This window comes from Salvelinus alpinus, chromosome 17 (assembly GCF_045679555.1).
Source record: "Salvelinus alpinus chromosome 17, SLU_Salpinus.1, whole genome shotgun sequence".
In the NCBI taxonomy this organism is placed as follows: domain Eukaryota; kingdom Metazoa; phylum Chordata; class Actinopteri; order Salmoniformes; family Salmonidae; genus Salvelinus; species Salvelinus alpinus.
In genome coordinates, this window is record NC_092102.1 from 39,953,204 (window position 1) to 39,971,879 (window position 18,676).

General features: G+C 43.0%; 1 protein-coding gene across 3 annotated transcripts; it reads right to left on the reverse strand.

Annotated features, from left to right (window-relative positions):
- Nucleotides 1–2,051: 2,051 nt before the first annotated feature.
- tp53inp2 (tumor protein p53 inducible nuclear protein 2) lies at nucleotides 2,052–14,758 on the reverse strand. 3 transcript variants are annotated; one of them, XM_071348964.1, is made up of 4 exons: nucleotides 14,468–14,758; nucleotides 4,723–5,178; nucleotides 3,514–3,670; nucleotides 2,052–3,209 (listed from the first exon to the last, which is right to left on the reverse strand). In XM_071348964.1, the coding sequence occupies exons 2-4, from the start codon at nucleotides 4,844–4,846 to the stop codon at nucleotides 2,942–2,944; spliced, it is 549 nt and encodes a 182-aa protein (XP_071205065.1). In that variant the 5' UTR covers nucleotides 4,847–5,178; nucleotides 14,468–14,758; the 3' UTR covers nucleotides 2,052–2,941. The 3 variants fall into 3 exon arrangements, with proteins under 3 accessions (XP_071205065.1, XP_071205064.1, XP_071205063.1); XM_071348963.1 differs by having other exon boundaries at nucleotides 2,809–3,206; nucleotides 3,514–4,054; XM_071348962.1 differs by having other exon boundaries at nucleotides 2,809–3,209; nucleotides 3,514–4,054.
- Between the last annotated feature and the right edge of the window lie 3,918 nt (nucleotides 14,759–18,676).

Consider the following 18,676-nt stretch of genomic DNA (forward strand, 5'->3'; position numbering starts at 1 on the left):
TGGTTTGTGATTGAAGGGACAAATAAATGTTTCTAGTTCAGAACATCCTAAACAATAAGAACAATTTCTCACCTCACTCTCACTGTATCTAGAGAACAATTAATATTCCACTGCTCCCACAAATACATCTTTATACTTTCAAATATGTGTTGTGTTATGATGATGCCAGCATGAAATGATCCTGTGTTGTTACAAGTTATTACACTTTTATCCCCCTAGAGAGCAGTGTCTAATTGGACCGTTAACACATCTAACCCAAAAGCTCCAATAGGGTACATCTCAATTGGTCACATCTCAGTGTAGATTAGGGAAAGGATAAGTGGATAGGATGCCACTTTAGATTATTGAGATGCATCCTTACTGTCCCATTCAGGAAAGAGGCAGGGACAGTATTGTCCTCAGTCAAGATGGTAGCTACTTTAAGGACTCTAATCCTGAGTCGCTTTGACACCTAACGGCAAGGAGCATTACAACCTGTATTCTAATATGTACAAGAAAAATAATTGATCATTATTTGTCTTTTGAAGTATTTTTTTTAACACACATCCTCTCACACTCTCACAGACCTTTGATGGTTCGATACAAAACAAAAAGAAAAGAGTAAACATCCCAAGGGAGAATAAAAGACATCACACATCACACAGCTAAAACTTTGACTCACAAAAATGTATGACAGTGCAAACTTACATCCATGTCTCAAATAATTGACAAATGTTAGTATATAGTCATATAGACTTCAGCACCATAGTTTACTATTGTAGTTGAATACATCTCAGTAAGCTGGATCTTAAGGTGGGGGACACTGTTACGGCTGGATGTGCTATTAGGAGGCCAGGGAGTGGGTGTAGAAGGTAAAGGGTCACTCATAACTCATTCTCTGTCCTTGAGCTAGTCTTTACTAGAAACACTGAGCAGTATCAGCCCGGTGGACATCGTGTGTGTGTGTGTGTTTGTGTGTTCACCCCGAGTCTCCTATCATGATTACCCTGTTGTCACTGAATGACGTGAAGTGAAAAGGGATTGGTCGATGTTATCTATTTCCCTGTTCGTCTTTTCATGGGTAAGGTTGTCACTTGGTTAATATTTAGTTAGGGGGAGGTGTCTTAATGCAAAAGCATCATAGCACAACAACATCAGTTGGAGCCCAATGTGTGTGCTGAGCAAATGTATATAGATTTTTTCTCAATTTTTTTCCTTTATACTATTCTCCTCAAAGTGTGAATCTTTCACAGTCATTCTGTCAAACTAGGCCAAGTTTTTAGGTTGTCAGCTATTTGGATGAAACGGTGTGCTCTCATTATGGGGCTGCAGGGAACAGGCTTTTCCTATCACAGACATCATTCAGAGAGCATTGGTTAGGCCTACCTTCTTCATAACTTTAATAACAGTAGCAGACAAACAAACAAACCAAAATATAATAAAGAGTTGCCATCTATACCGCCTTGCACCTACTTTAGCCTGTCATACCTTGTAACCTACAGGCAACCCTTGGCTAGTTTCCCTACATATATAATTATGGTACGTCCCAACAAAGTAATTTGCACAGGACATACACAGTTAACTATGCACAGTCATTGAAGCTAGCTATACTAGACTTCTTATGACCAGACAGCTCTGAATTACTTTCATGATCGTGTTGTAGTTGTCGAACAAAGACGTTTAGGAAATTAGGGAATCAGCTTCCTGCTTTGCAAGGCTGCCTGACTTGAGATAACAGAGTGCCTGTTTGTTTCAGCATTGGCAAACTTGTCTTAGTCACAGATGGCAAGCCAAATATGTAAAAGTAGCCAGTTAGGCATTCTAAAAACGAGCTATTGGTTACCCAGAAAGCTACACTACACAGTCAACTATATCTACTCTGGTTCCTCTGTCATCCTATCTAAACTCTCCAATTCGTCGTTTCTTGTCTTCTTTTTACTCTTTAGTCTGTTTTCGTCGTCCTCTCTTTCACCTTCCTCAACCTGCTTCCATCCCTCACATTGGGACAAGAGGAAAAACGCCTCTTCTGGTTTTTCTCCTCTCTCACTGTAATGTACACGGTATACCCTTCCTTTTTGCGAACAGATTTTTTTAATAAAAAAGTGTTTCGTAACTCAAACACTGCAAATAAAGGACAAGATGAGATGTGGGCAGCCTTTCCCTGTCTTCATTCATAACAAGTATAGCTACGTAGATACTCAACGGCTAAAATGATTACGTGTCCATGGGTGTACTATCTAATAAAGATTCCCTAAAAAAGCTTGTTCCCGCAGAAAGAGAGTGAGCATCTTTAATTACTCCTCCTTAGCCTGTCTGTCCCCCAACCTGATTAAAAGCATTAGGACGGCTGCAAAGGGGAGAGGGCCATGTGTTCCATCACAGTAAATAGGTGGACTTCCACTAGGAAGAGACAGAGGAGAGGAGTGTTTCAACTGAAATGGAGAGAGTAGATTGAACTTTTTATAGTTTTACACACATATTAGTTGCTAAGTAATATTTTTTTGCAAGTTTTTCAAAAATGTTTATATGTGACAGCTAACAACAATAGACTTAAGTAATTAGAGGGCTTGGTTGGGGTTTAGGGCCTAACATGGCACAGTAGCCTACGTAAATCAATTATTTGTGTGTGTGTGTGTGTGTGTGTGTGTGTGTGTGTGTGTCTGTGTGTGTGTGTGTGTGTGTGTGTGTGTGTGTGTGTGTGTGTGTGTGTGTGTGTGTGTGTGTGTGTGTGTGTGTGTGTGTGTGTGTGAGAGAGTGATTTAGTGAAAGAGAGAGAGAGTGTCTATGTGCTGTGTGTGCATGTGTAAATGATGCGTGTACGTTGTGTGCATGTGTATTTACATATTTGTCGACATGAGTATATATGTGTGTGTGTCCATATAAATCTACCTGTATATATGTAAGGGGGAGTATAACCACTAATGCCCTCAGAGTAAATGGCTCCCCCTGTGTTTGTGGAAGCTCAGTGGCAGATGTTACGCTGGCAGGGCTGGTGCAGGTAGGTGTTTCTAGCGTGGGCTGCGTGGCGGGGAACCTGCTCCCTAGTGCGGTTCTGGCGCTGGATGCGGTTGCGTCCAAGGTGGCGCCTCTCAATGCGGGCCTTGCCCCTCTGAACCCTGGCCACCTGGGTCACCTTGGCCAGGGTACCAGCCTGGGCAGCGGCTCCTCGGGTCACCCTGGTGGGCATGGTATTATGGACGGCAGAGGTAGCGGCTGGTTCTGCCACCCTGCTAGAGGAGGGGAGGAATAGGAGGAAGTGGGGGTATAGAACATTAGTCAAGCAGTTATGTGGTCCCGTGTGGCTCAGTTGGTAGAGCATGGCGCTTGCAACGCCAGGGTTGTGGGTTCATTCCCCACGGGGGGACCAGGATGAATATGTATGAACTTTCCAATTTGTAAGTCGCTCTGGATAAGAGCGTCTGCTAAATGACTTAAATGTAAATGTAGCTCTCTCATAGAACTGTGGCTATGTGCCAGATCTATTACATGGTGACAAAGATATAATAAGGTGTCGGTCGGTCGGTCAGTCCTCACCTCATGCTGCCTGTCAGGCTGGTGATGCTTTCCTCCCCGACGATGGACAGGTTGCCGTTGGAGATCGTGGACAGGTTGCTAGGGGAGACGTAGACGGACATGCTGGGGTGCTCTATAAGCAGATCCTCCATGGGGCTGGTCTCGGCCGTGGCTCCCTCTGCAGTGAAACAGGGGGGAGGGGTAACGAACCAGCTCTCGTCCATGCAGCCTCTCTCCGACCCACTACTGCCAGGGGACACAGATGGGGTGGAGAGCCTGGCCCGCCTTTTTAGGGATATGGGCGTAACGATTCCCGTGGCTAACGGGCTAGCAGAAGGGAGAGTGGAGAGGGGGTATGATGGCGCCACTGTCGCCGCTCGTGAACAAGCTTTGTGTGTTCTGTGGCGATTCTGATGTTTGGGGGGAGGGGTTGGAGAGGGGACGGGGCACTCAGTTCTGGTGGGTGTGTCTGGGTGATTTGATTGGTTGTTTTGTGCTTGCGCCTGTGCTATCGATGGCGCCTCTATCCCTCCCTCTACTAGAATCACACAATCAGCTTCCCCTGAGAACAGAGTAAAGGTGGGACCGTGGAGGAGTTGGCCAATTGAGGTAGGGTGTATGTTTAGGGTGGTGTAGGTTAGGGGGAAAGGGGAAGGCAAAGGGGAAGAAGCCATGCAGGTTGTGGGGTCATTAAAAGGGGAGCACACGCACGCACACACACGCAGGCACGCACACAGACACACGCACACACACACACCAGTGTGAGAAATGTCAGGATATTTTTTTTTTAATTGTAGAGGGGGGAGAAGAAAGGGTAAAGAAACACAAAACATAAAAATAGGAATAATATAATTAGTTACTTCGACCCTATAACCGCTTGGTCATGTCAGTGACAGTATTGTTGTACTGACTGTTTTGTGATGTGTTTCATTGGGGCTTATATAATTAGTTTGAGACGTGGCCTCTAAACTATTCAGATTCCCTTTTATGGAGATTTTAAACAATATATTAGCCCCCACACCCCCATCACTATATGGCCACACTAGAGAGGACTGAAGTGCTGACCACAAATCACCAAAACCTTTGACCTTAGAAAACGAACAGCTGATGTACATGCTCAACAGTACCGTCAATATCCTCACTTCTGTCCATTCTGGCATGGCCATCTAGTGACTACCATTTCCCTCTCCACTTCCAACCCCTTCCAACCATCCCTAAGGGAGGACTCACCGGGCAGGTTGACCAGCATCCATCCTTCCTCGTCAGCGTCGGTCACACAGGGGTTGGGCCCCTTGATCTCTGCGGCCACCTCCTCCACCTCTCCGAAGAACAGGCTGCTCAGAGCTTGGAACATGGCTAGGCTGGTTGGTCGGGTACACGTCAATGGGTAAAAAGTCAAGGGTCAGGGATCGCGGAAGTCAGGTTCTGTGTATAGTTGTAGTTCTCAAGGTATAGCTAGCTGCCTTTGTGTGTTTTTGCTACTTATTAAGTATTTTTGTAGTCTTATTTAGTTCGTTATTTCGCTTTGTCAAACAGTTCCCAGGTCAGGAAAGTGAGCACGGTTTTCTTGGCCTCTCTTTGCTTCAACCCTTTTCTTGTCTTGATCTCGTAGGTTGATTTTCTTACAGGACTCGACAGGCTTCCTTAGTGCAAATGTAAGGTTTTACTTGGTATCGCTGCAAAGGCCTGTGGGGAGACAAAAGAAAGACAGGAGACTATTAATAACAGCAAGAAAATATTTAGATTACAAATCCAAAGACAATGGGAACAAGTGGAGAGGAACATTAGAAAGCAGCGTTGCAAATCACAAAGTAGTAAAAAGCGAGATGAAGGAGATACACGATATGGCCAAAAATTGTGGATTTGACTATTTCAGCAATAGCTGTTGCTGACAGGTGTATAAAATTGAGCACATAGCCATGCAATCTCCATAGACAAACATTGGCAGTAGAATGGCCCGTACTGAAGAGCTCAAGGACTTTCAACGTGGCACCTTTCCAAGTCAGTTAGTCAAATTTCTGCCCTGTTAGAGCTGCCCCGGTCAACTGTAAGTGCAGTTATTGTGAAGTGGAAACGTCTAGGAGCAACAACAGTTCAGCCGTGAAGTGGTAGGCCACACAAGCTCACAGAACGGAACCGCTGAGGGCTGAAGCGCGTAGCTCGTAAAAATCGTCTGTTCTCGGTTGCAACACTCACTGCAGAGTTCCAAACTGCCTCTGGAAGCAACGTCAGCACAAGAACTGTTCGTCGGGAGCATCATGAAATGGGTTTCCATGGCCAAGCAGCCGCACACACGCCTAAGATCACCATGCGCAATGCCAAGCATCGGCTGGAGTGGTGCACAGCTCGCCTCCATTGGACTCTGGACTATGGAGCAGTGGAGTAATGAATCACGCTTCACCATCTGGCAGTCAGACGGATGAATCTGGGTTTGGCGGATGCCAGGAGAACACTACCTGTCCGAATGCATAGTGCCAACTGTAAAGTTTGGTGGAGGAGGAATAATGGTCTGGGGCTGTTTTTCTTGGTCCGGCTAGGGCTCTTAGTTCCAGTGTAGGGAAATCTTAACGCTACAGCATTCAATGACATTCTAGACGATTCTGTACTTCCAATTTTGTGGCAACAGTTTGGGGAGGGCTCTTTCCTGTTTCAGCATGACAATGGCCCCGTGCACAAAGTGAGGTCCACACAGAAATAGTTTTGAGATCGGTGTGGAAGAACTTGACTGGCCTGCACAGACTCCTGACCTCAACCCCATCAAACACCTTTTTGGATGAATTGGAATGTCAACTGCGAGCAAGGCCTAACATCAGTGCTCGACCTCACTAATGTTCTTGTGCTTGAATGAAAGCAAGTCCCTGCAGCAATGTTCCATCATCTAGTGGAAAGCCTTCCCAGAAAAGTGGAGGCAGTTATAGCAGCAAAGGGGGGACCAACTCCATATTAATACCCATGATTTTGGAATGAGATGTTTGACGAGCAGGTTTCTATACTTTTGTCCATGAAGTGTATGTGGCAAAATCACGTGAGCAGAACTGAACAAAAAGAGCCTTTCTGTTCCAGGGCTACTTTAATCATGTTGGTCAAGGAATCATTTATGAGGAAAAGATTAGAAAGTGTGATTGGTTGGCTGCATCTCAACAGTCTCACGTGTTTTCCTCACCTCCTTCCCTTCACCCGCACTAATCTGAAAGAAATTGAAGGGTAAACTGAAACCAAATGCACAGTAGGCATCCACTTATAATGCTTTCCCCTGTTCTGTGTCCTCAGATCAGTGCATATGAAGGGAAGGAGATGAGGAGAGGAAGGCACTAGAGTATTGAGATGCAGTCGCTTGAGACTGCAGGAGAATGTTTGTCTGGGTCATACTGGCTGACTGGAGACAGGCTGACTGATACAGGCTGACTGGAGACAGTAACAGTTTTACGGTTCTGTTTCAGCTGGTCAATTTGTCTTCAATCTACTAGCAAATTATGCCTAACAACAGTACGCACATTGTGGTGCTTATTGTACTGCAAAGGATTCAACTCAAGTTGGAAAATGTGTAACTATTGGGTAATTGTAATGTAATTCCGAAATGAATAACAAGTAAATAGCTTAATACGCGTAAACAATCACAATAGTCTTTTCTCAATAGGATCATAAAATGTATGCATGCAGTTAGAATCTGTAAGACACTCTGACACAAATGCCAACAGATAGATTGCTTCTTTCAGATGAGTTCTTTGAATTGGGTTGTAATGAAGGAACTTAGATTAAAGGAAGCTATTGCAGAATAAGGAGACGCAGCCATGCTGTTCCTGAGGCGCAATGGCGTTACACCCTCCCCCCTGTGCTACTGCTATAGTGAACAACAGAATGGGTTTAGGCCAGATGGACAACCGAGAGAAGACACGAGGGGCCCGATTCTGATTAAGGAAAAGTAGCCTTTCTTAGGCACGCCTTTCTTTCTTACACACTTCTCAGTAGTTGGAATTCAGACTTACCTTATGAAGGTGCATATAACGGTGCTTCCATTGCGCGCGTTGAATACATGTAATTCAGCGCGCCTGTCGTTGTGATTCTGGATGGCCAGATTGCTAGCAAGAATGACAAGAAACTGCCATGTGGAGATCGTACGTGGCTCGTTTCAGCTTGTTTAATCTTGTTATTGATTGCTAGCTAGCTAACCAACAACTTCAACGATATATTTTAGAGACAACAAGTGGTCATTGTGCAAATGTGTTTATGTTTTCAATAAACATTGGAGAAGAAAGACAGTTTACATGTTGTCAACAATCTAAGCCAACCTCATCTGTTTTGCCCGATGGTTGTGAACGGGTCGTTTTTGTTGCTAAACAACCAACCCATCTATCCATCTTCGTCTCCATTTCAGCACCAACTGGTAGATTAAAAAAATACTCTGATTTTGTAGATTATTTTGGCACATTTTAGGGTTAGGAAAGTATGCATGAATCATAAAAAAAAACAGGTTTGGAGAGCCCTTACGCACAAAAAATACAGGGTTTTGATTCATCCTGAAAGTTGTCACATTCAAGTTCAAACCATGAAATGTTGGAATGTGGAAAAAAGTGTACAATAGGTGTTGAAAATAGTCAATAAAGAGAAACCCTTGAAAGAGTAAGTGTGAACAAACTTTTGACTGGTACTGTATATGTATGCATGTACAGTTGGAGTCAGAATTTTACACCTTAGTCAAATATATTTAAACTCAGTTTTTCACAATTCCTGACATTTAATCCAAGTAAAAATTCCCTGTTTTAGGTCAGTTAGGATCCCCACTTTATTTTAAGAATTTGAAACGTCAGAATAATAGTAGAGAGAATTATTTCTTTCAGCTATTATTTCTTTCATCACATTCCCAGTGGGTCAGAAGTTTATACTCTCAATTATTATTTGGTAGCATTGCCTTTAAATTGTTTAACTTGGGTCAAACGTTTTTGGTAGCCTTCCACAAGCTTCCCACAATAAGTTGGGTGAATTTTGGCCCATTCCTCCTGACAGAGGTGCTGTAACTGAGTCAGGTTTGTAGGCCTCCTTGCTCGCACACGCTTTTTCAGTTCTGCCCACAAATCTTCTATAGGATTGAGGTCAGGGCTTTGTGATGGCCACTCCAATAACTTGGATTTGTTGTCCTTAAGCCATTTTTCCACAACTTTGGAAGTATGCTTGGGGTCATTGTTCATTTGGAAGGCTCATTTGCGACCAAGCTTTAACTTCCTGACTGATGTCTTGAGATGTTGCTTCAATATATCCACATAATTTTCCTTTCCTCATGATGCCATCTATTTTGTGAAGTGCACCAGTCCCTCCTGCAGCAAAGCACCCCCACAACATGATGCCGCCGCCCTCCGTGCTTCACGGTTGGGATGGTGTTCTTCGGCTTGCAAGACTCCCCCTTTTTCCTACAAACATAACGATGGTCATTATGGCCAAACAGTTCTATTTTTCTTTCATCAGACCAGAGGACATTTCTCCAAAAAGTACGATCTTTGTCCCCATATGCAGTTGCAAACCGTAGTCTGGATTTTTTTATGGCGGTTTTGGAGCAGTGGCTTCTTCCTTGCTGAGCAGCCTTTCAGGTTATGTCGATATAGGACTTGTTTTACTGTGGATATATATACTTCTGTACCCGTTTCCTCCAGCATCTTCACAAGGTCTTTTGCTGTTGTTCTGGGATTGATTTGCACTTTTCGCACCAAAGTACGTTCATCTCTAGGAGACAGAACGCATCCCCTTCCTGAGCGTTATGACGGATATGTGGTCCCATGGTGTTTATACTTGCGTACTATTGTTTATACAGATGAACGTGGTACTTTCAGGCGTTTGGAAATTGCTCCCAAGGATGAACCAGACTTGTGGAGGTCTACAATTTTTTTCTGAGATCTTGGCTAATTTCTTTTGATTTTCCCATGATGTCAAGCAAAGAGGCACTGAGTTTGAAGGTAGGCCTTGAAATACATCCACAGGTACACCTCCAATTGACTCAAATGATGTCAATTAGCCTATCAGAAGCTTCTAAAGCCATGACATAATTTTCTGGAATTTTCCAAGCTGTTTAAAGGCACAGTCAGCTTTGTGTATGTAAACCTCTGAGCCACTGGAATTGTGATACAATGAATTATAAGTGAAATAATCTGTCTGTAAACAATTGTTGGAAAAATGACTTGTGTCATGCACAAAGTAGATGTCTTAACCATCTTGCCAAAACTATAATTTAACAAGAAATTTGTGCAGTGGTTGAAAAAATGAGTTTTAATGACTCCAACCTAAGTGTATGTAAACTTCCGACTTCAACTGTAAATTCGTTAGGTTCAGCCCTACAGAAGCCTAGGTTCAGCCCTACAGAAGCCTATAGCTTGGGTGTCCAACTTTCATCCATGCAAATTTTGAGGGCACACAATTAACATTCATAACGATGGCACAGCTATTTATGAAATCAAATCACACAAAAAAGGTCACATGTGCCAAATACAACAGGTGTAGACCTTACCGTAAAATGCTTACTTACAAGCCCTTAACCAACAATGCCGTTTTAAGAAAATAGAGTTTAAAAAATATGTACTAAATAAACTATAGTAAAAAATGTAAAAGTTACACAGTAAAATAATAATAACGAGGCTATATACAGGGGGGTACCGGTACCGAGTCAATGTGTGGGGGTACAGGTTAGTCGAGGTAATTTGTACATGTAGGTAGCGGTAAAGTGACTATGCATAGATAATAAACAGCGAGTAGCAGCAGTGTCAAAACAAAAGGGGTGAGGGTGCATTTGATGAATTGTTCAGTAGTCTTAAGGCTTGGGGGTAGAAGCAGCTAAGGAGCCTTTTGGACCTATGGGTGACTGGAGTCTTTGACAATGTTTTGGGCCTTCCTCTGACACCGCCTAGTATAAAGGTCCTGGATGGCAGGAAGCTTGGCCCCAGTGATGTACTGGGCCGTACGCACTACCCTCTGTTGCGCCTTACGGTCGGATGCCGAGCAGTTGTCATACCAGGCGGTGATGCAACCAGTCAGGATGCTCTCAATGGTTCAGCTGTAAAACTTTTTGAGGATCTGAGGACCCATGCCTATTCTTTTCAATCTCCTGACTGGGAAAGGTGTTTTCATGCCCTCTTCAAGACTGTCTTGGTGTGTTTGGAACCTATTTCACTGTGGAAAAGGGGCAGCAAGACATGTCATGTTGACATGATTTTCCGTTAGCTTCCATATCACTGGTTTCACATTCGTCTCCAGGGATCATAAGTAAAAATCACTTAAAACAATTGCTGTGTGTATTTACAATCCCCTTCTCCAAACGGATTATGCATTTACCTAGCTCTTATCCATTTAGAAATTACAGTGCATGGAGAATGCTGTTATTTCTATATGAAAAAAATAAAGTACACGTTTTTTCCACTTGGAACCGGCAGGTTCACTCGACCCATGCTTAAAATCAAGGTCAGAGTACGCATAGAGAGAAAAGTTCAATTTACGCACGCTTAACTCGGGTCGTAATCAGGGCCTGGAGTCTAGGTGGAAGGAGTAACACAAAGACAGTAAAAAAATAACAAATACAGTATAATATACAAAAAAGTTTAGATACTTCATAGGTCATCTGGGGATCGAACCTACAACCCTGGTGTTGCAAGCAGCATACTCTAACCAACTGAGCCACTGGAGCCTGCACTTACAGTCTCTGTCCCTGTATTTAACCATGGAGGGAGATATTGGATATCAGAGAGACATATCATTCCTGCAGAGGCTACTGGACGGTACGACGGAACACTGACCTCTCTGATCTGACAGGGTGTACTTTCTAAAATTAGACAAAAAGTGAGAGAGATTAATGTAAGGAGAGAAGAGGAAAGGATCGAGGTGTAAGAGAGGAATAGAAAGAGATAGCGATTAGGCTACAGATATGTATAAAAACAGAGGAGGTAGAGAGAGGGAGAAAGGTGTAAAATGAGGTGAGAGAGATAAATGAAAGGAAAGGAGCGCGATGAAGAAGGAGAGGGACATATGTTACGCATGGGTGGAAAGCGACACTTCCTGCTTATTTGGGCGGTTGCCATGGTGACACTGACACCAGGGGCCGACAGGAGGACACAGGAGAGAAACACACACACACAGAAATTATCACATTTACTAGACATTTTGTCAGAAGCGATAGAGGTCAGCCATAATCGGATCCCATCAAAATTGCTCTTTGTGAAAGAGCCAGTCTGTGTGTGTGTGTGTGTGTGTGTGTGTGTGTGTGTGTGTGTGTGTGTGTGTGTGTGTGTGTGTGTGTGTGTGTGTGTGTGTGTGTGTGTGTGTGTGTGTGTGTGTGTGTGTGTGTGTGTGTGACCATCAGCCTCCTGTCAGGAAAGCAGCCAAGAAGAAAGTAATGATGCCCTTTCTCAAAACAGGGATGTAAACAGAAGTTAATTGGGCACAGACGTCAATTCAAAGTCTATTCCACGTTGGTTCAATGTAATTTTATTGAAATGACGTGGAAACAACGTTGATTCAACCAGTGTGATGTGCTTGTGGAGAGGATAAAACAAAGCCTTATTCTATTTCAATAAAAACCTACTGCTAAGAAAGTTCATTCTAACTTCTAGCTTCTGTCTTATCGTTGTATTATACAGTTTTGTAATGGCTTATCTGTGGCTGCATATGTTTATAAGGCAAATATAAAACGTCATAAGAAGGCTCGTAAAATAAAGCGAAAGGCTACCAATGACATTAATGTTGATGGTTTAGGTGGAGATATGAGAGATGTTGCAGAGGACATAGAGGAATTGATCCGCTCCCTTCTTGACTGTTTTTCATGCATTCCTTAAGGCTTACTGAAGTCACAGGATGATGCGAGATAAAACATTAATAAAAAAATGTATTTACGTGAGTTTACCCACTTTGAATCTTTCTAAGAATATTAAACTGTCCCAGGGCCACTTTTTTATGAGTTCTCAAGTCATAAACACACACAAACACACTTCCTTTAAAGGAACTGTGTGAAGCACCATTCAGTCTCCTTGATAAGCAAATGTTATCAGTCAGCTGTGATGCTAATTCAGTATTATCTGCCTGGTGTATAAATATACCATTCTGTCTACTGGGACAGACAGACGACACCAGGGATAAGAACAGCACTGGAACATATTGGAAACATCATTAAACAGCCAGCAGTGGTCTCTCATGCCTCAGGTGGTCCATATAAGGACTGATGTTTGGGGAAAACAGGAAAAAAATACATTGGAAATGTATCCAAGTAAAATGTCGAGAGGTTTCCCATATTTTTGCCCTGTATAAACTAAGGGGGAAATATGATAGACCAACACAAGGCATTTATCATCTGGATGACATCACAATGTTTACTGTACCTGTTAAATTATTACTTGTGGTTATAAAGATTCCATTGTGACAGCACTGGTGACTGGTGTAATTCATTCTAAAAGGAAACATAACCTTACAGTAAATGGTGTGGAATGGCGGTTGAACCCACGTGCAAAAATTTGTTATTCAAAACTAATGGCATATGGTATGGTAATTACAGCCCTGCCAGGTACCTGTTGAGGTAATCATTTATTATACATAGCCAAAATAATAATATGTGTTAAATCAGTGTACAAATGCATATTACTTTTATGCTTTTTGTGTTTTTCACCCTGATCCACTGGTTATAAACCAGTATAAGCTCATAGCAAATAGTTAAAGACCAGATATAGACAATTATATATTTCATTTTTTCTTCCTAATTCTACAAAACAAAAGCGCTCTGTTGCTCTGCTATTCCCAGATGCGCTCATAATTTCTCTGCTCATGGCAGTCAGAAGGCCGTTTAAACAGAGGGAGGAGCTGAGGGAGATGGGCGTGGCATCGCGAAGAAAACATAAATACCTCCTATGCGCTTGCATGACGAAGGACTCTTACGTCACTGATGCTGCTGGTTCAGCCTACTTCAGTCGAGGAAAGGAAAAAAAGAACAGCGGCGAAGAGAAAAGGAACAATTCGGGTGCCGTCAAATAATTATTTATGTATTTAAACTGCAATTGTTCGGATGCAAAAGAAAGAATAACCCACAATCATTGTTAATAAATAAAGGAATGATTCAACATCATTAACTGCTTTGTTTCGAGTTCTTCGATCCACATTGACAGATGCCGATGAGAGAGAGAGAAAAAAATAAGGAAAAACATATTTGTTTTATTATTTTATGGGTCCGACAGCAAGCAGTGTACATTTGATTTAAAGCCAGATATAAAGTAATTTGGATGACAAAAACCTTCCCAATGTCACCGACGACGAGAAAAATAGGGCCCAGAATAAGTCATTGTCGATAGCGGTCAGGTTAAACATGAATTATCCGTGTAAGCTCCGAGTCTGTGACACGGCTATGGATATAGCTGAAGGGTCATGGCAATGACAGATAGGCTCACCAGTATAGGACTGATGCGAAGGAATCAATTATAATATCGAGGTCGTTCAAAATCCATACATAGGCCTACATAAGCACTGAGGAAGAGAGAAAGGCACAATTCAAAAATACCCCCCATCGTCTTCATTCGACACAACACCCCAGCGTTTGGTGAAAAACATTATGTAAACATCATTTTCATATTCTGAGAGATCATAAACCGGACGTCGAAGTTTCCGTAAAAGCATAAATTTATGGAAGCCATCAAAACGTCCATGACCTATAAACGGATGTCTAGGATGCGTAACAGTCGATAATTAATTTCATGCAGAACTAATGTATTGTCCTCTGTGACAGCCACTACTACAATGGATTAATTCCGTCATAATGTAGATTGTTTTGTTTCAGAATGATTCTGTTTATAACACAACCTAATTCGCATTTTCTTCATCTGCTGTTATGAGATAGGCTATGCATCATCAGAGATAGCTATACAGGCGTCAGTGGCAGAGGTAGCCTGATACCCTGCAAGCTTACACAGTTTGCCTTTCAGAAAGCACAAACAACAACAGCAAAGTAGATTTAATAGCTTACCTGTATTAGCAATATATTTCAAATTGTAAACGTGATGATCTCACACAAAGTAGAAACGACAATAATTCTTAAAGCATAGCTTTAGGTTGCCTTTTAAGTGAGGTAGTTAAAACACCATAATACAAAATAAAAAAAGGCTTTCTTCTTAGAAGAAGGGGCTTCGTGTAAAACTTGAATTTACACTTGATGTTCAGAGTATAACATCTGCAGTTTTTTCCCTCTTGTTCGATTTTTTCCCCTGCAGATTTTCCCTCTGTTATTGCTTCCTCCAGCTGATCCTCGGATCAGAATGTAGAACGTACAAAACAGCTGATTGTGATATCACAATACTTCCAGTGACGCCCATTTCCACGCCCTCAAGAACCGACGACCAATCGGAATATTACACAAGAGCCAAGCCGGGCCTCTTGGTAACACAGTGGGGGTTGGGTATGGTTTGGGTAGTTCGACTCAAAGCTGTCAACCTGCTCTGGTGGAGTAGAATAAAGTTGCCCTTAGAAGCTGATCTAAGGTCAGTGTTTTGTTTCCCCTCCAACTGTTTACGACTGGTGGCGCCCGTGGCGGGGAGGTGAAACTGGTCCTAGAGCTGTGAATGGCCTATAGAGTGACTGTGTGTGTGGGTGAGGGTGGGTGAGACCAATAAAGTGATGAAAGCTGTTTGACAGCATAACAGGAAATTCACTGTCATCATTACTAATTCCTGATGGACTAAGAGATAGCAGGAGAAATACAATATCTTTCTGGTTATATATTTTTTTTAAAGATACCAACATTTTTGCATTTAAAACATTGAATTGCAACTAAATTCTTGATCAATCTCTCATGTGTGAAAAATTCTTTACAGTCGGCCTAAATGTCGCCCAGCAAGCTTCAGTCCAGCGATGCAACATTTAAAACAAAATATAACCTTAACCCTAAAATAAAGTTTTCAATCTGCCTTCCTCTCTAGGCCTATATTAATTGAATAACACATGAATAAGGAACATATGTTCACTGAATAAATGTTATAGATGTGTAATGACACAACAGTAATAACTTGATTGTCCAGTGGTAATATTCCATCACATTATTAAGAGTACTGTCGCTTTAAATTTCATTGTCCCCCACTCTCCCCTCCCCCTCCCTATATTTGATTAATTCTCCCTTCAGTGGGAGTGGCTTTGAACGCCACTCGACCCAAAATGGCCAATCAAATGGGTTCAGTCTGAATGCAGCATTTGAGCAGCCAATGGGCAGTGAATGTTTTGAAAGCCTCAGCTAGTGACTCCAGACTCAGTGATCTGTGCCAGGGACAAGTAATCTCTGTCAGCGCCCACTGCACTCCCCTCCTCTACCCTTGCTCCCACTCCTCACAAGTTATGCAAGCTGGTGACCATGGCCCTTGACTGAGTGTTTGTTTTATGTGTGTGTGTTTGCCTATGTACAGTATATGTTGTACCAGGCTTTAATTATGTGAACACTTGTATGAGTGTGTTGAGTTTATACATTTGTGGGTAGCCTACATGTACAGTGCCTTCGGAAATTATTCAGACCCCTTGACTTTTTCCTAATTTTGTTACTTTACAGCCTTATTCTAAAACGTATTAAATTTATTTTTTTCCCTCAGCAATCTACACAAAATACTCCATAATGACAATGCAAATCGTTTTTTTGAAATTTCTGCAAATGTATTAAAACTTAAAAAAAGATATATAGTATTCAGACCCTTTGCTTTGAGACTCGAAATTGAGCTCAGGTGCATTCTGTTTCCATTGATCATCCTTGAGATGTTTCTACAACTTGATTGGAGTCCACCTGAGGTAAATTCAATTGATTGGACATGATTTGGAAAGGCACTCACCTGTCTATATAAGGTCCCACAGTCGACAGTGCATGTCAGAGCAAAAACCAAGCCATGAAGTCGAAGGAATTGTCCGTAGAGCTCAGAGACAGGATTGGGTTGAGGCACAGATCTGGGGAAGGGTACCAAAACAATTCTGCAGCATTGAAGGTCTCCAAGAACACAAAGGCCTCCATCATTCTTAAATGAAATAAGTTTGGAACCACCAAGACTCTTCCTAGAGCTGGCAGCCCGGCCAAACTGAGCAATCGGGGGAGAAGGGCCTTGGTCAGGGAGGTGACCAAAAACCCGATGGTCACTCTGACAGAGCTCTAGAGTGCCTCTGTGGAGATGGGAGAACCTTCCAGAAGGACAACCATCTTTGCAGCTCTCCACCAATCAGGCCTTTATGGTAGAGTGGCCACTCCTCAGTAAAAGGCACATGACAGCTTGAAGTTTGCCAAAAGGCACCTAAAGAATCTCAGAACATGAGAAACAAGATTCTCTGGTCTGTTGAAACGAATAACTATTTGGCCTGAATGCCAATCGTCACGTCTGGAGGAAACCTGGCACCATCCCTACGGTGAAGCATGGTGGAGGCAGCATTATGCTGAAGGAGTGTTTTTCAGCGGCAGGGACTGGGAGACTAGTCAGGATCGAGGCAAAGATGAACGGAGCAAAGTACACAGAGATCCTTGATGAAAACCTTCTATAGAGAGCTCAGGACCTCAGACTGGAGCGAAGGTTCACCTTCCAACAGGACAATGACCCGAAGCACACAGCCAAGACAATGCAGGAGTGGCTTCGGGACAAGTCTTTGAATGTCCTTGAGTGGCCCAGCCAGAGCCCGGACTTGAACCCAATCAAACATCTCTGGAGAGACCTGAAAATAGCTGTACAGCGATGCTTCCCATCCAACCTGACAGAGCTTGAGAGGATCTGCAGAGAAGAATGGGAGAAACTCCCCAAATACAGGTGCCAAGCTTGTAAAGTCATACCATATAAGACTCGGGGCTGTAACCACTGCCAAAGGTGCTTTTTATCAAAGCACTGAGTAAAGGGTCTGCATACTTATGTAAATGTGATTTTTCAGTTATTTTCTTTTTTTCTCTCCAAAAAATAATGTAAAAACCTGTTTTTGCTTTGTCATTATGGGGTATTGTGTGTAGATTGATGAGCGGGAAAAAAACATTTTTAATCAATTTTAGAATAAGGCTGTAATGTAACAAAATGTGGAATAAGTCAAGGGGTCTGAATACTTTCCGAATGCACTGTAAATCAAATCAATCAGATGTTATTTGTCCCATGCTTGGTAAACAACAGGTGTAGACTAACTTTTGAAATACTTACTGATGGGTCTTTCCCAACAATGAAGAGAGAAACATAGAAAAATAATAGAAAGAGAATAACAAAAATAATAAATACACAATGAGTACCAGTACCGAGTCAGGGTACCAGTACTGAATCAGGATACCATTACCGAGTCAGGATACCAGTACCGAGTCAGGGTACCAGTACTGATTCAGGATACCAGTACCGAGTCAGGGTACCAGTACTGAGTCAGTGTAGCGAGTCACAGTACCAGTACCGAGTCAGGGTACCAGTACCGAGTCAGGGTACCAGTACTGAATCAGGATACCAGTACCGAGTCAGGGTACCAGTACTGATTCAGGATACCAGTACCGAGTCAGGGTACCAGTACTGAGTCAGTGTAGCGAGTCACAGTACCAGTACCGAGTCAGGGTACCAGTACCGAGTCAGGGTACCAGTACTGAATCAGGATACCAGTACCGAGTCAGGACACCAGTACCGAGTCAGGGTACCAGTACAAGTCAGGTACCAGTACGAGTCAGGGTACCAGTACCGAGTCAGGGTACCAGTACTGAGTCAGTGTAGCGAGTCACAGTACCAGTACCGAGTCACAGTACCAGTACCGAGTCAGGGTACCAGTACTGAATCAGGATACCAGTACCGAGTCAGGATACCAGTACCGAGTCAGGGTACCAGTACAAGTCAGGTACCAGTATGAGTCAGGGTACCAGTACCGAGTCAGGGTACCAGTACTGAGTCAGGTACCAGTACTGAGTCAGTGTAGCGAGTCACAGTACCAGTACCGAGTCAGGGTACCAGTACTGAGTCAGTGCACCAGTACTGAGTCAGTGCACCAGTACTGGGTCAGTGCACCAGTACTGAGTCAGGGTACCAGTATGAGTCAGGTACCGGTACTGAGTCAGTGTACCGAGTCAGGGTACCAGTACTGAGTCAGTGTACTGAGTCAGGGTACCAGTACCAAGTCAGTGCACCAGTACTGAGTCAGTGCACCAGTACTGGGTCAGTGAACCAGTACTGAGTCAGGGTACCAGTATGAGTCAGGTACCGGTACTGAGTCA

Excerpts from the sequence above, each read along its gene's own strand:
- tp53inp2 (XM_071348962.1), bottom strand. The coding sequence starts at position 4,846 with ATGTTCCAAGCTCTGAGCAGCCTGTTCTTCGGAGAGGTGGAGGAGGTG. Across the intron at positions 4,055-4,722 it reads GATGCTGGTCAACCTGCCCG|GGGAAGCTGATTGTGTGATT; the intron begins GTGAGTCCTCCC and ends CTCTGTTCTCAG. Across the intron at positions 3,210-3,513 it reads AGCCTGACAGGCAGCATGAG|CAGGGTGGCAGAACCAGCCG; the intron begins GTGAGGACTGAC and ends CCCCTCCTCTAG.